At 31.4% G+C, this 15,284-nt stretch overlaps 1 protein-coding gene across 3 annotated transcripts in view; it reads right to left on the reverse strand.

Moving 5' to 3' along the window:
• LOC134712722 (uncharacterized) overlaps positions 1-15,284 on the reverse strand; it is a 95,785-nt gene that overhangs the window by 3,170 nt on the left and 77,331 nt on the right. For all 3 annotated transcript variants that reach the window (XM_063574549.1, XM_063574550.1, XM_063574551.1), the window contains 12 exons: positions 11,207-11,438; positions 10,106-10,318; positions 8,961-9,161; positions 8,332-8,620; positions 7,438-7,618; positions 6,873-7,062; positions 6,298-6,390; positions 4,958-5,581; positions 4,397-4,519; positions 2,795-3,935; positions 1,245-2,190; positions 262-397 (listed from right to left, as the gene is read on the reverse strand). In XM_063574549.1, coding sequence (XP_063430619.1) covers positions 262-397; positions 1,245-2,190; positions 2,795-3,935; positions 4,397-4,519; positions 4,958-5,581; positions 6,298-6,390; positions 6,873-7,062; positions 7,438-7,618; positions 8,332-8,620; positions 8,961-9,161; positions 10,106-10,318; positions 11,207-11,438 — 4,369 coding nt within the window. The remainder of the gene's footprint in view (positions 1-261; positions 398-1,244; positions 2,191-2,794; positions 3,936-4,396; positions 4,520-4,957; positions 5,582-6,297; positions 6,391-6,872; positions 7,063-7,437; positions 7,619-8,331; positions 8,621-8,960; positions 9,162-10,105; positions 10,319-11,206; positions 11,439-15,284) is intronic.

A 15,284-nucleotide genomic window follows, 5' to 3' on the forward strand; every position in this document is an offset into this window, starting at 1 on the left:
TTTTACCATGATTGTCAAAATATCCTAGTAGTTTTGTCAGAGGCCTCAAGTTATTATTGTTACCTTTATTTTGGGGGGAAATAAAATGTGATTTGTCAAAATCAGGATTTTTTTATATCTGCAAAAAGAAAGTGTACATTTTGAAGTCATGCAGGGAAAATAACTGTTAACGTCATTTAGCCACAATTTTTACCTTTAACTGTCATGAAGGTAACCCCATTATGTCCCTCATGTAATGTTCCCCTCTACTGTAAAACTTACCTTTAAATGGTAAAGATGTAACTGGTAAAAAGTTACAAGATGTGATCAGTTGTTGGACCCTCAGTAATGATGGACTACATATATCTGTATGAGTCGTAGAACAGAGGTCTGATAGTATCAGTTGTAATACTTCATTCTACAAAAGTTTATTATTCAAGTTTATAAAAGTTCTATAAAATTTAACACAAATGTATAAAGTTGAAATCAGATGCTTCTATATTAGTTATATTAATATTACTGTTGAATGATTATCATTTTTGTTGATTTTGGTGTTTCTCAATCCATAAAAATGTGTACCCATGATAATAAACTACAGTCGATTTCTATCATTCTTGCTTCGCTAATGTGAAATAATGTGCGAAATGTAAACCAGTATGAAGTCCAAAAAAACAACTTGGACATTTGAAGCCAAATTTTTCAGTTTATAAAACTGTACATTAGTAATATCATCTGAAATTGTTTTAAGTCATAGTTATGTTCATAAAATTAATTTTCTTTAATCAAATCTATATGTGTTTAACAATATGATACAAGCCAGAGTATTATTTACACATTTGTCATATTATTTGATCAATGCAATCATCATAACTGTCCTTGTTTTAAACGGAGGTGATTAATCGATTAAGTTATTTATTACACAATAAAACTGACATATCATTCTGTTTTTACTTTAATCTTTAATTGACTCTTTGTGTGGAGCATTCATGTTGTATTTTACAATATAGAGTTCAAATGAGGCTCTTGAAGGCCATCAAAGTAAAAATGCAAGTACAACAGTCATGATCATTTAAGGTATTAGATTCCAGGTATTTCAGTTTGGATATATTTATTTTGAGCGAAAACATAGTTGATGAAATTTGTGAAAATAAATACACTGCATAAAAAAGTACATACACAGTATATATATGCAATTCTATAACCAAAACTTAAATATAAATATCAAACAATCTATAATTTACTTGGTGTAGAAACTTAATAATTACCTGTGTATTTATTGTACTGGTCAGAAAATGGTTAATGACTGCCACTTCTGAATCAACCAATGCTTTGTGCTCTTTCAAAATAATGTTGAGGTCAGAGGTAACATCTATTAATAAACTATTTGTAATGTCAACTTGTCTATGTAACTGTGGAATGATGGATTTAGTGTCTATGAGAAATGTGGCTGTTTCTATGCTAACCAAGTCTGAAGTTGCCTTTGTAACTAAACAAATCACTAAAACGAAAGCTCCGACTAAAACGAACCTCCACAGGATTGGAGCAATCAAATGTTTGTAAAGAAAAGTTGACAAAGTAAATATAGTTTTAGCTATAAAGGAGTGTGGAGTACTCTCTGTGTAGGATATACGTTTCTCTTTTTGTTTCTTATTCCAGATTTCTCTAAGGATTTCCTGTTTAGATTTCTGAGCGGTATTGGCGTACAGTTGAATCGGATCATTTTTACCGGACCACATGTCTTCTTTGTTTTCTGCATAAAAATTGTAAGGATTTTCTTTCGAGGCATGTTCTAATTTACGATTATTACATCCTGTTTGCCAAAACTGAATTTTTTCAGCCACATGGTCTGTTGGTACTTTAATATCCACTCCCATTTTAGCCTTGCGTAATATTTTCCATAACCACACAAACCTGTAGCCTAACATAAAAGCATCCATGATAATAAACAAACATATGAACACTGGTAGTATTATTTGTTTCATTTGACTGATCATCTTTGCTTTAGACATCATTTTATCGTCCTGGGGTCCATTAGACTTTCCATCTGATGAGGAGTTAGTGTTAACCCACGATGTTTCCATACTCTCTAGTACTTGAGATTTGAATTCTGATTTAAAGTTGACAGGTATCTCAGGATTGCTTTTTAATAGAACTGTTTCAGGGGATATATGTAGTCCTGCTGGTATAAGTTCAGCTACAGACGTCTTTAATCTGAAATATAAACATTTATCAGTATTTATATAATCTCATAAAAATACAGACCCTTTGTCAAGACTTTACTTATAAGAATCTGACAAAGCTCTGTTCTACCGAACAAATAATATACAATGAAATACGCTTTGTTTACAAACATTCTGTCACATATACATGAGAAACAAGTGGTAAACATATACCAAATACAATTACATACGATCATAGAACTATTAAAATATAGATCCTTTGACAAGGCTTTACTTACAAGAATCTGACATAGCTCTGTTATTATTGGCCTTATGGAATTTTCACTTCTATTAATTTGTCATTAAGGAATATTTACGACAGTTGTCCATTCGTTTGATGTGTTTTATCATTTGATTTTGCCTTTTGATTACTGACTTTCGGTTTTGAATTTTCCTCAGAGTTCAGTATTTTTGTTATTTTGATTTTGACAATACAGAAAAATAATTAAATATTTTGCAATTTTAAAATATAAATCCGTCATTTTCCACCAATTAAACAGAAATATTTATGCATTTTTCCTTTTTTTTTTTACTTTAAAACATTTATTATCGAGTTTTTCTTATTGTGAAATATGACTATAGATGTTTTTATTTACCTTTTCTTTATAGTGTCTTTAAAATTAAGAACTGGTTCCACTCCATCAACTTCAAGCCACTTCATAAAGTCCTTCAATCCCTGGAATGTCTTTTCCTCTCCCAAAATAAACTGCTGCTCAGCAAATCTTTCCTTAGAGAATTTTAGCCATGAATTATCCCTGAAGTTCTCAAGAAGTTCAATGTACTTTTGCTGTGTATTATCGAAATGTTTATCTAACACAGAGTCAGTTTCAGTTAAAAATTTCTGAAATTTATCAGCAATAAGTTTAGATTTTTCAGTTATGCTAATATCAATAGCAGTTTTTACTAAACCATGACCACTATAAAACTTATTCAAAACATCCTGAACATTTTTTCTGATGGAGTTATCTATTCTTGCTACATCCTGTTTTAGATGTGCAGAGCAAGCTCTCATACGGTTAAATGTTCCATTGAAGGCATTGACTAGTTCCTGGTCTTCATATTGACTGATTTTGGCCATATGACTGCTAACAGATTCATGAATTTTAGCACTTGTATTTGATACAATTGTTAAATTACTAACAAGAGGTCCCTGGACTAAATAGAATACTCCTAAAAACATTGAGAATGTGAACATGATGGCATACACAACATAGAGTACACACAAAGTACAGGACACATGTTTTGAAACTGGTTTTGCAAATAAGGTCAAGGTCAAGGGTTGATTTACATTTCTCTCATCATCTTTAGCACCAATATAGGTGGTCGTCTGTGGACTGATGTATTTCTTGACCTCTGGAGTCTGAATTGGTCGCTGTCTTTTGATAACCAAGAAGGCTGCGACAAATGCTGAGAAAACAATGGATGTTAAGACCAATGTAGCAATGATGGGTAGCCATGGAAACTGGTACAACTCATTTGTTGACTCAGTTAGAGGATATTCTGAAGGTGGATAAAATGGTGGATGCATCATAGACAATAAAACGTAATGGCTGATGTAAGAATCATTAATCCTAGCTACAAATACATTTGGTAAGTCTGTATTTGGGGTCTTGAGGTCAAAGGTCAAATGGAAATCTACAGGACATTTGACAAACACATCGAAATGAGCCAATTTTCCTTCCATGAACTGGTCATACATATCAACTGTCAAATATCCTGGACAAGTCTGTAGTTTCCCTGTAAAATAAAAACATATCCATTACATTAACTGAATGACCAATCTCTACCACGACATTATATATGTAGCAATATACAAAAAGTATGTTTGAAGTATACATCACTGAATCTCACTTTTAACCCCACCTTTGCCTTTAAGCATATCTTAATCTATTTCGTCATATTTTTTAATTTGGTACTGGTAGCAGATCTTGAGTGTCTCTGTTAAATCCCTTTCAACTCTTTTAAGCTTTATGGTAAAGAACTAAGCATAATGTATCAATATATGTTAACTATTGAAGACTATTATTTCATTTATTTGCTGTCTCATTCATATATATATATACCCACATCTCCATTTATTGGTGGACAGACAATGTCTAGGGGAGAAATAAGCTAGGTAATGTTTCATTAAAAAACTAGTATCTAAAGATAAGAGTGTTTTTTTTATCATTTATTCATAATCCATAAGGTTAGCATACCTTGTACTTTTATAGTCCACATGCCTGTTTTAGGATTCCACACTAAGTCACCAGAAACAGAACTTCCATCTAAGACGGATTTTGGCAGATCATCTTGAAAGTGAGTCAAAATGGAAGAATTGTCTGAAAATAAAGAATTGAACATAAAGAATGATTTGGCAAAAAAATAATATTTCTTTTGTTATATATTGGATATTTTTTTTGTTTTGTTTTGTGTACTTTTGACCTTGAAATGATTTTAATCCTTTTATTTCCACAGAATTTACTTTTTGTTCTAGATGCAGTCTATGAGCAATATAATAGATATATTTTTGGAAAGATTACCCCAAAACTTTCAGTGCTCATAAAAGAAACACTTATATTTTCTGCCTTCTCCTAATTTGATGATGGGGTGATATCAAACGGTACATAAACATTTAATTTCCATATCAGTTTGTCATTATCTCCTTTATAAGCATATTGAAATACAACAATTTCTTGAAGTTTATCTGAATACATGGAAAAGATCTGACCAGTAACCAGTATATATAAATATATGAGTTTTTTAAATGTACCACCTACCAATAAACATTCTTATATAGGCTGATCTAGTTATGTTATGTACTGGTGTCTCATACTCAATCCCAGCTCCTGTAATGGTGATTGATGGATCCACAAGGATGCTAGATGGTTCGTAGAGGGGTTGTGGTGGATAAATATCAGTGAAATTCTTCTCAGTACAACCACCTTTTGAGAAAGTAGAAGAACTATACATAAATGGCCTCTCCACCTGGATGTTCGTAGAGTAAACATTGCTTAATCCAAGACTGGATCTGTGTGGACGTACCCGAAACTTCTTTCTTTTATTAAAATCATGTGGTTTCTTTAATTCATGCACTTGAAATTTGGTTGGCCTGTGTGTTATTTTATCATTCTCAGAACCAATAAGAATAATTTCTTCACTTATTTTTGGAAAGGAATAGTGTGATGCTGTAATAAACTCTGATGTAAACACGCCTCTCTCGTTGAATGAAATATCTCCCTTAGCGAACTTGATCCTTTTTGGAAAAGTGTAGTCTATCCCTAGCATACGGACTGTGTATTCCATTTGATATAAATGTCGTGGTTTTTTGTACTTCATATGACACAAGAATCTGTCATTCACTGATGAGAACACCGGCTCCAAGACAAAGTTGTGAATATCACCTGAAAAATAACAATGATATATTTATAATAAGAGAATAACAAAACAACAAAATTTGATATCTAGATGTTGTCATACATTTTTCATTACAAAAATTATCAATTGTTTAATATAACTCTAATTTTAAGCCTGATATTTATAAAATATTCTTAAATTTGTATTTGACACATATGAATGATGGATTAAAAAATCCACTATAATTATATAAAACAAATCTATCACATACATTCAAAGGTAATAGCGAGAACTGTCATTTGATAGGATTTATTAATTGTTTTTCTAGATTGGAATAGGAGGAGATGCTGAATCAACAGGAATCAGACGGATACCCAACAATAAAGGTAACATTAAATACTTCTTTTGGACAATATACAGACTTGGCTATAATAGTTCCAGTTTTTAAAACACTAACAAGGTAATATTCAAAAGAAAATATGACAAAACTCAAAATATTTGACATCAATATTATAGTTTTAATGAATTTAGAATTGAACTCTTTAATTGGTTTGAAAACTTAAAAAATTTTTGCATTTGTATGATATTGACAATTGTTTGTCTGTTGTTGAAAATTTTATACTGACAGCTACAGCCTTTATTTTGAGGTATTGGGTTACTGTTTCATTGATATATGTCCCACATCTTCTTTTTTTTATACATATAAAAAGAATAACTAAAAATATCCTGTCCGCCAAAACTTTCAATGGGAGCTAACTCTTACCAGAAGCACATTCTACAGGCTTTTTAGGACAAGCATCGCTGAAAGACTTCTGACAGCTTCTTTGTGTGTAACAATTTATATCACAACACTGACCTGGAAATAAAATAAGGATTTTTAAAATCATCAAATAAACTTGACAAACAAATAAAATCTTTCTATATAATTTTTTTTGTATTCATTTCAAATTACAGAATTATTGTTGTAGATTTTGCAATAATAGAAATTTTATGCTAAATTCATACATGTTTCCTTTTTTTTTGGAAATGTGTTTTTTCATCAAACATACTTTATATTTTGGTTCTTGAAGCAGGCCAATCAAAGGGAAACAATTCTTGATAATAATTACAATGGCTCTATAGGGAAAAGAGGATATATTTGGTTGTTAAAATGGAATCTTAACTAAACTTTAACATCAAATTGAGTTAAAAAAAAACACTTGTACAGACTAAAATATGATGGCACTCCTGTTAAAAGCTGTGCTGAACTATTAAAAACAGACTGATTTTAAAGCTATCTTTACTGATACTTTTGAACACCTTATAAATAAGAAGTTAAGGTATAAATTGAAGAAATACCTTCATATGACCGACAGGTTGGGTATTTCAAACATTTATTACAGTCCTCTGTAGTCTTGTGGCAGTCTTCAGAAGGATAGGTAAAATTACTGATGTCCTCTGGAGTAAGTCCGAAAGTATTCTTAAACAAGGAGGTAGTGTGTGTACAGTAGATATTGTTCTTTCTGTGTTCAAATCTCTCAAAATCATGCTGTAAAATAGACATAAATATTGATGCATTTTTTAAACTACTTACTTCTCTCAAAACATTACTATTATTGTTCATTTAGTTTTGAATATCCTATGTCTCTCTTTTTCAAATTTCTTCAAAACATATATCCTCTAGGAATCACAAAAGTTCTTGAATATCTTGAATCAGGTAATTTGGAGATGAAATGTTCAGAAATCCAAATAGGAAACTAGAAAAGTGATCTAGTAACCACTGACACCCATGCCTGCAGCAACTAAGAGTTCATGATTTTGTTTCTGTACTAGCGTACTGTAAAACTTTAAAAGATGTAATTTTTTTTAAATCTATAACTGATAAAGAATTATTTATCACTGATTATTCTATAACTATACTCACATTTCTATCATATGGACATTGCGTATTGATATGTCTATTGAGGTAGATATCGCCATCCTTATACCCATCAGGGCATGCTGGGATATCAGGGTCATGTGAGTTACACGTGACTGCATCAGCAGCAGAGGTATGGTTACGTGTGATGTACAGTACCAGTTTGTAATGATCTGGTAACTGATGCCTGAAAGTATAAACATTATTCTATGATAACAGATATTGTATTTAGGTGATGCTATATGGTTTACTAAGTAATAATTTTCAAATATTTTAAAGGGAGATAATCAAAAGTTGTGTAGTTTAATTTGTACAGTTTAAGATAAGTCTGAATGATTAGGTGACCAGGAGACAAGTTTGAGATTGACAGAGTCATCTGATCAATAGAATAGACAAATAACAATAAACAAGATGAAATCACTACTGATTGATTGATTGATTGATTGATTGAAATTTCTGTTGAAAGTCTGTTTTGAAAATAAATGTGTTACTACATGAAGTATACCAAACTTTACATTAATGCTCAATAAAGGTGAGGTCAGAAAAACCTTGTCAGACAGATTTTCAACTTTAAAATTATTCCATACACCAAATATGTTTGATCTTTTATATCTGAAAACAGACATAATCATAAACACTATGCAAAGCATGTCAAGTTCAGATGAACCCTGGTAGAATGACATGCTCAACTAACAATCATTATATTCATTCTATACTATTGACTCTATTGGTAAAGAATCTGAGAAACAGACATAACTTTAAAGCATAACAGTATATATCCTATTCTATAACAAGCAAGACAAATATTATCAGGTCCTTAATACAGATCAATAGAATGGACCAAAGTTTGATCAGCAGATCCTCAAGTTATATCAGTAGACCAAAATGTAGCTGACTTACCTACAGAAATCCTTTTTGATAGCCCTGTACTGTTCTTTTGATTTTTCTAGCTGGAACCTATCTCTATCTATGAACTTGAAATCATCTTCATGATCTAGATCAATATACTGGGGTACCAGATACAGACTGGAAACTTTTATCTTGATGTGTAGACCTGATTCTCGCTGGAAGTCAAACTCTTGAACCTGTGCATTGTTTGGAATGTACATAGAGACGTCTAACTTCTTTATTCCTCCTATTTTTTCATGGAACACATTTTGTGATGATGTCAATGAGACTTCAGTACCAGCTGTCAATCATACAATAAAAAGTCATGTGACAATGAATTTATCTTCAAAATATTTCAGGATAGGGTACCAGAAAGTTATGATATGGTACTAGAAAGAAAGGTAGCTACATCCTACTTATTATCAAGGCATTATCACCTGCATTTTGTATGGTTTCCAAGAATAAAACAAAGTCTTTACTCAAACAATATGTATAGTTTATAATTACTAATTTTACCACAAAAAATTGTTTTCAAATCTAAAGTATATTGAATATATCCAGAAAATCACAGTATGACACTAGGTGTCCCTTTTCTTTAAATTAATCAACACTTGAAACCTAAGGTACTATGTAAATGTTACCTGATTGTTTTATTAATTTATTCCATTTAACATCTTGTATAGGAAATGCAGCGCCAACACAGATGGTATCCTGTGTACTGCTGCATGCTGCCACTTCATACGAGGCTCCAGAACACGTAGAACATGGTCTACAAATGACATCACTACTAGATGTACAGGCCCGTGACATGTAATAACCATCCCGGCATGATGTAGCGCAGGCTGAAATAACAAATTCAGGAAAAGATGTTATCAATTTTCAGGGTATGCAAGGGTTCAAAAGGGGCAGAGGTGGTAAATTCATACAGGCCTTTTTTTTTGTAGATTGACAATAGTCAATACCTCTGTTCTATAATAACTGTTAGTTTCATTTGTAATTGACCACCTTGAGTTCATTTCACCAGATAAAACTCTTCAATTGTGCCTGCCTTTATGAAGTCCTTTACCAGATAGAGGGGATTGCCTGTATCCCTGCGATAATAACATTCACCAAGAGTCTTAGTGATCGACATTGTGCAGGATAAACTAGAAATAATGTTTGTTTTGTAAGTACTTCATTATAATTCTATAATGACAGCAGTGTTGATTGTCAATTATGAAAATCTAATTTGCAGAAAAACTCGTAGAATATAGGATTATGGTTTTCGAACCACTCGCTCAACATTGGAACAGAAGTGATGATGCCTTTAAACACACAAATGATGTTCACTGAAACTAGAGTTTTTGACGGAAATGCATCAAACTTGAAAGTTGTCTATTAACATATTAAAATATTATCATTAAGTTTAACCATTATTATAAAGCTTCTTCCATTTTCTACTTGATTTACCACTACATAAAAATTTAATGCAGTGAAAAAGTATAACTAATCAAAGAATTCTAATATAGAATAATATTCAACTAAACCCTGATAATTTACTGTATATGTTGTATGGTAACTTGTTATATATTTTTTTTCTTTTTCAACAGATTTCTATGATTAATTAATCTTTAATCTTATAAAAAACCCAATTCATACATCTACAAGTTTAGTGTGTTTTTCTCCTTATCTTCGTATCATTCAATGTGGTGTTAAATTGTGTCATTTTTATGGTGTTTTGGTATGTTTTCGGACACAAGTGTCTATGCGATACTTAATGTACTGTAAAATGATTAAATGGTCAAACCTCTGCATTTCCTGTCTTTGACGTAGAATCCTCTCTTACATCTACAGGTCATGTGACCTAAGTCTGTATCACACATGGCGTAGGTCTCACATAGAGACTTGTCCGTAAGACAGGAAGTTTGTAGTAACTGGACTCTAGTTACCAATGTCATACTGCTACTATTCAAAGCTATTGCTGATAAATCAGGGTTGACAGAGTAAGAGCGAATTCTTCCTGGAAAATTAAATAGGTTGAACTGTTAAACAAGAGTGCAAACACTGAATTATCTCGCCTTCTTTACTAATCATTGATATTATGTTGATAGTCCTAAATAAAAGCTTTATTATAATTGTCACATAAAGGTTACATTAACCAAGATAACTAAACAAATGAACAAAGACCAATGAACCATGAAAATGAGGTCAAGGTCAGATGAACCATGCCAGTCTGGCATGTTCAGCTAACAATGCTTCCATGAAACAAATATAGTTGACCTAATACTTATAGTTTAATAAAAATAGACCAAAACACAAAAGCTTAACACTGAGCAATGAACTGTGAAAATGAGGTCAAGGTCAAATAAAACCTGCGCGACTTATATGTAGATCATAAAGTATTTTCATTCACCTAATATAGTTGACCTATGACGTATAGAATCACATCAAAAGATTAAAACATAAAAACTTAACTTTAATCACTGAACCATAAAAATGAGGTCATGGTCAGATGACATCTGTCCGATAGACATGTTCACCTTACAATCATTCCATACAACAAATATAGTAGACCTATTGCATAAAGTATGAGGAAAAAGGGACTTTAGTGAGCATTTTCACATGATACACAATGAGATGTGACTAAATTATAATATTTTTTTCCTTGATCAATTTTTGGCCTTTTTACAAAATTGAAATGGATATTGATGCATAAAATAGGTCGTTAGTTTTCTGGTTTGAATTGTTTTATATTTGTCATTTCAGTGCCTTTTATAGATGACTATGGGCAATGAGATTTACAGAGACCTATGTTTTTTTTTTATTTCTGTGTCATTTAGTTTCTTGTGGAGAGTTGTTTAAATGGCAAGCATATTACATCTGCTTTATAAAGTGTAAATCCACTTACTTATTACTGCATTTTCTGGAACATCTATTTTAAGCACACGTTTCTGTTTAAAATTTGTCACTGCTAACACAGTGGCAACTAAAATCATGAAGATGATGCCCATACAGAAAGTCCAGCTTCTTTTCTGACCATTAGGGGACAATTTCATTCTGTAACTCTGATTGAGTATACTGCAGTCTGATTGGTTATTGCTGCTGCTCATCATGTAATATCTGTTTTCAGTTTCATTTTCCTGAAATGAATAAAGAAAAAGATTAAAGAACAGAAAAATAATATATAAACAAAAAGATTTTTGGACCCCTATATCACTCACCTTCGACCTGTTTTACTACTTCACTGTGCAAAACATGTAAAATTCATCATATTCATTCAACATTGGCCATAATTATATGAAAAATTTAAACTATATTTGTTACTACTCATCATGCAGTCATATACAGATATCTGCAGTGACACTGCAACAGTGAAAGAACAAATGACTTAAGATAACTGTTTTCCTTTGTGGGGCTCCCCTAGAACAGCTGTGGTGAGAGGGGCCTCTTCAAAGACAAATTCAATGTTGTGAATTCAATAATAATATTTAAGAATAAATGTTAAGTCCAAGGGCTTCAATTAGATCAAAATTAGGTCAAGTAGTTTCTTTGTCTTTAAACTTCACCACCTTATACTCATCAGTATGATCAGGTCCATGAAGGATTTCCATTTCTGTTTTGTGACTACATCCACCCAATCTTTTAAATTTTAATTAATGATACCTTGGTCCTAAATATTGGTCCTTGCCTTATTAAATTGTTAAGTAAATGTCAATGAACTATTCAGTCACTTAGGCCCCAATATGATCAAATAAAATTGTCATAAAATGTTGTTAGATAACATTCTAGAACAACAATAAAGTCATATTTGTAAAAATTTAACCCTAAATTATCCATTATAGATTCCCATCATAATTTTTATGAACTGAAATCAGTCAATTTGTGTTCAGTAGAACATTTTATTTTGATAATGTTCACATAAACAGAACATCTCACTACTACAAATATTACATCCATAATAAATTATAACATAAAATGTGAAATTAATAACCATTACATTACTATAACATTGCACAGTGAAAAAGTATGATTTTAAATGTAAATCCATTATGAATGATTAATTTTGTAATATTACTACAAATAACACTTCAAAGACCATTTCAGCCACCGTCCATAAATCATAGAGTATATCATACAATCTGTAGGTAAAGTTGAGAAACAATTTTGCATTACCTCTCTCTGTTCATTCATAAAAGTTTGTAATATGACAAACTGTGCTATTTAATTTAGTACTTAGGATAGGTCCAAGTAGAATTTCCTCACCACAAAAATGACATTTCAAACATTCAACCACAAAAAAAATACTTCACAAAACCACAAGGAACCATTATTCTTTTAATCTTGATTTTACAACAAGAAAAGATATGCAAGTGGGTAAAATTCTAAATTTATGTTTTTTATTCTACTAAACTGATTGTTATAGAAGTAAAAAGTTTACATCATACAGCTATTAACAAGACCTTGAATTATTCAGTTAAGAGTTTGATAAACCCAAGTTTTTAATTGAACTATCGGAGCAAGAAATACTTGGTTTTAATTTGAATTGTGAAAAAAATATTTTGTTTATATGTGTTATCAGTGTCTGTTAAATTTAATTTCATTAAATATAAAATGATGCAGCATGATCTATTAATAGAAAATATTCTGCCCCAACTGTGTTAATGATTTGTAGTAAGGTTTTAGCATTAACTTCCACCTCAACTGCCTCACTGTGACTATTTTGAGAACTTGCACTGAAGTGTTAAGGTTTTTCTCCATGTTGAATGCCTCACTGTGACTGTCTGAGGTGTTTAGATTTTGCTCAATGTTGAAGGCCTCACTGTGACTGTCTGAGGTGTTTAAAAGATTTTGCTTAATGTTGAATGCCTCACTGTGACTGCCTGAGGTGTTAACATTTTGTTCCATGTTGAAGGCCTCCCTGTGACTGCCTGAGGTGTTAAGATTTTGCTCTGTGTTGAAGGCCTCCCTATGACTGTCTGAGGTGTTAATATTTTGTTCCATGTTGAAGGCCTAATTGTAACTTTGAGATGAAGGAGAGCAAAGAGAGAACAGTTCTACTAATTTTATCTTAATCAAGTATATTAGTGAATATTCTACTCCTTGTGTAGTTCCTTCCTGGTAAAAGCACTATACAGTTGATATATATATATAAGATAAGGGTACCCAAATTGCACCGAGTACTCAAATTGCACCTATTCAGAAAAAATAGCAACGGAAATTTTACAAGATTTTCTACAGACTAAACAATTTGTATTTTTAAGATTTGATACCTTACACGTCTTTCAACATCGGTAAACATATTTAGATATACACAAAAACGTTCACAGCATTTATCAACCGATGGCTGTTTACTGAAAAGGCAAGATATACGAAAACGTCACCATGCGACGTCATCAAAGCGTCATCTTTTTAAAATTAGCAAATACAATATGTTATAAGAATCCATTTCGTAAGATATGAAGAGTAAGCATGGACTAATATCCAATTGTTCAAAATATTTGAAGAAACTAAACAGAAGCTCGATTATTAGACTTTTGACGATATGAATTTAAGCATGGATGCAATTTGGGTACTCCACATTACAGAATCATGGATAGTTTGGAGGTCGATTCAAACCCATTTTTTTATGACTCAATGTGGATTAAAAATCAAACTGGAATACCTATACAATAAAGAAGGATAGGGCTACAAAATAAACACAGTATGGACATTTTTTTCTTGATCCTAAAATAACGTAGGTGAAAAAACTGTCAAAATAGGTGCAATTTGGGTATTGTCAAGTTATATCCTTGTCGGACGGGGACGATAAATGGCTGGCCCGTGTTAAGAGAGAGCCATATCTCTTGCACGTTAAAGACACCCTTGTAGATTTCAAAAAAGAGTAGGCTAATGCCGCTACAAGGCAGCACTCGCACCCGCAAAGTGGAAAGGGATTAATATAAGTTGCAAAACTTGTTTCCCAATCCACTATAAATAAATATGTTTAAACTAATATCCTTGACTACTGTAAACTGAGTCCTACATAAATTTACCTCTTTGTTCCAATATTGCTAATGGTTAAAAAATTTACATCACTGGCCATTTAAAAGTGCAAATTTAGATATCTGTTTTAAAATCTTAAAAGATATCAAATAAAAACAAATTACTGAAATATGTAATTCATTTTTTACCACATTCACATATGCACCTGGCAAGGGGATCTTCCAGACAGTACTCTCTTAAGATAGTATTTTTATGTCACTGAAGAGAGTTTTATCCAATGATGGTACTGATATTAAGTGATATATATCCTTTACTTCTCTGTATGACAATTCTATCTCACTTGTTACTACCATTAAAGTTTATCAAATGTTTTCATTTTAAGCCAAAAAATAATCAAAATAGTTTTGTTACTTGCATCAATTTATACGTAAAATGTTTACTGTAATGTATAGTACACCACTTATTTAAATGAGTCAAGAAATATTTAGACTTATTCATTCTTTAAATTCAAACAATAGACCATATTGGAAACTAATACTCTGTGTTTCTATCATTAGAATTATAGTATTACAATGAGTACACTAGAACATTATTTTTATCCACATTTTGCCTGATTAAAGCCATTATAATTGTAGAGATATCTTTTTAAATCGCAGTTATTTGTAAAGAAGATCTATTTCAGCCAAAAATTATAAAAAAATAAAGACAAACTTCTGTAAATGACTATTTAATTATAAAGATTTTTTTCCTGCTATTTTGACACTTTGCATTAAAACAACTTAATGTATGATGTAACTATCATGGATTTTCTTCTTTCAAACTCAGAATGTCTACAACAAGTTAACAGATCAATTCATGACATTTCTGTTTCAAATGACAATTCAATAGTCTAAAATTTCAGTTTTAAGTCTCTAAAAACATGGTGGTCTTTCCTACGGATTCTTAATAGAAATAAAACCAGGAAACTTTAAGACCACTGAAACATAGTAATGTAGAATCCTAAC

This window comes from Mytilus trossulus, chromosome 3 (assembly GCF_036588685.1).
Source record: "Mytilus trossulus isolate FHL-02 chromosome 3, PNRI_Mtr1.1.1.hap1, whole genome shotgun sequence".
In the NCBI taxonomy this organism is placed as follows: domain Eukaryota; kingdom Metazoa; phylum Mollusca; class Bivalvia; order Mytilida; family Mytilidae; genus Mytilus; species Mytilus trossulus.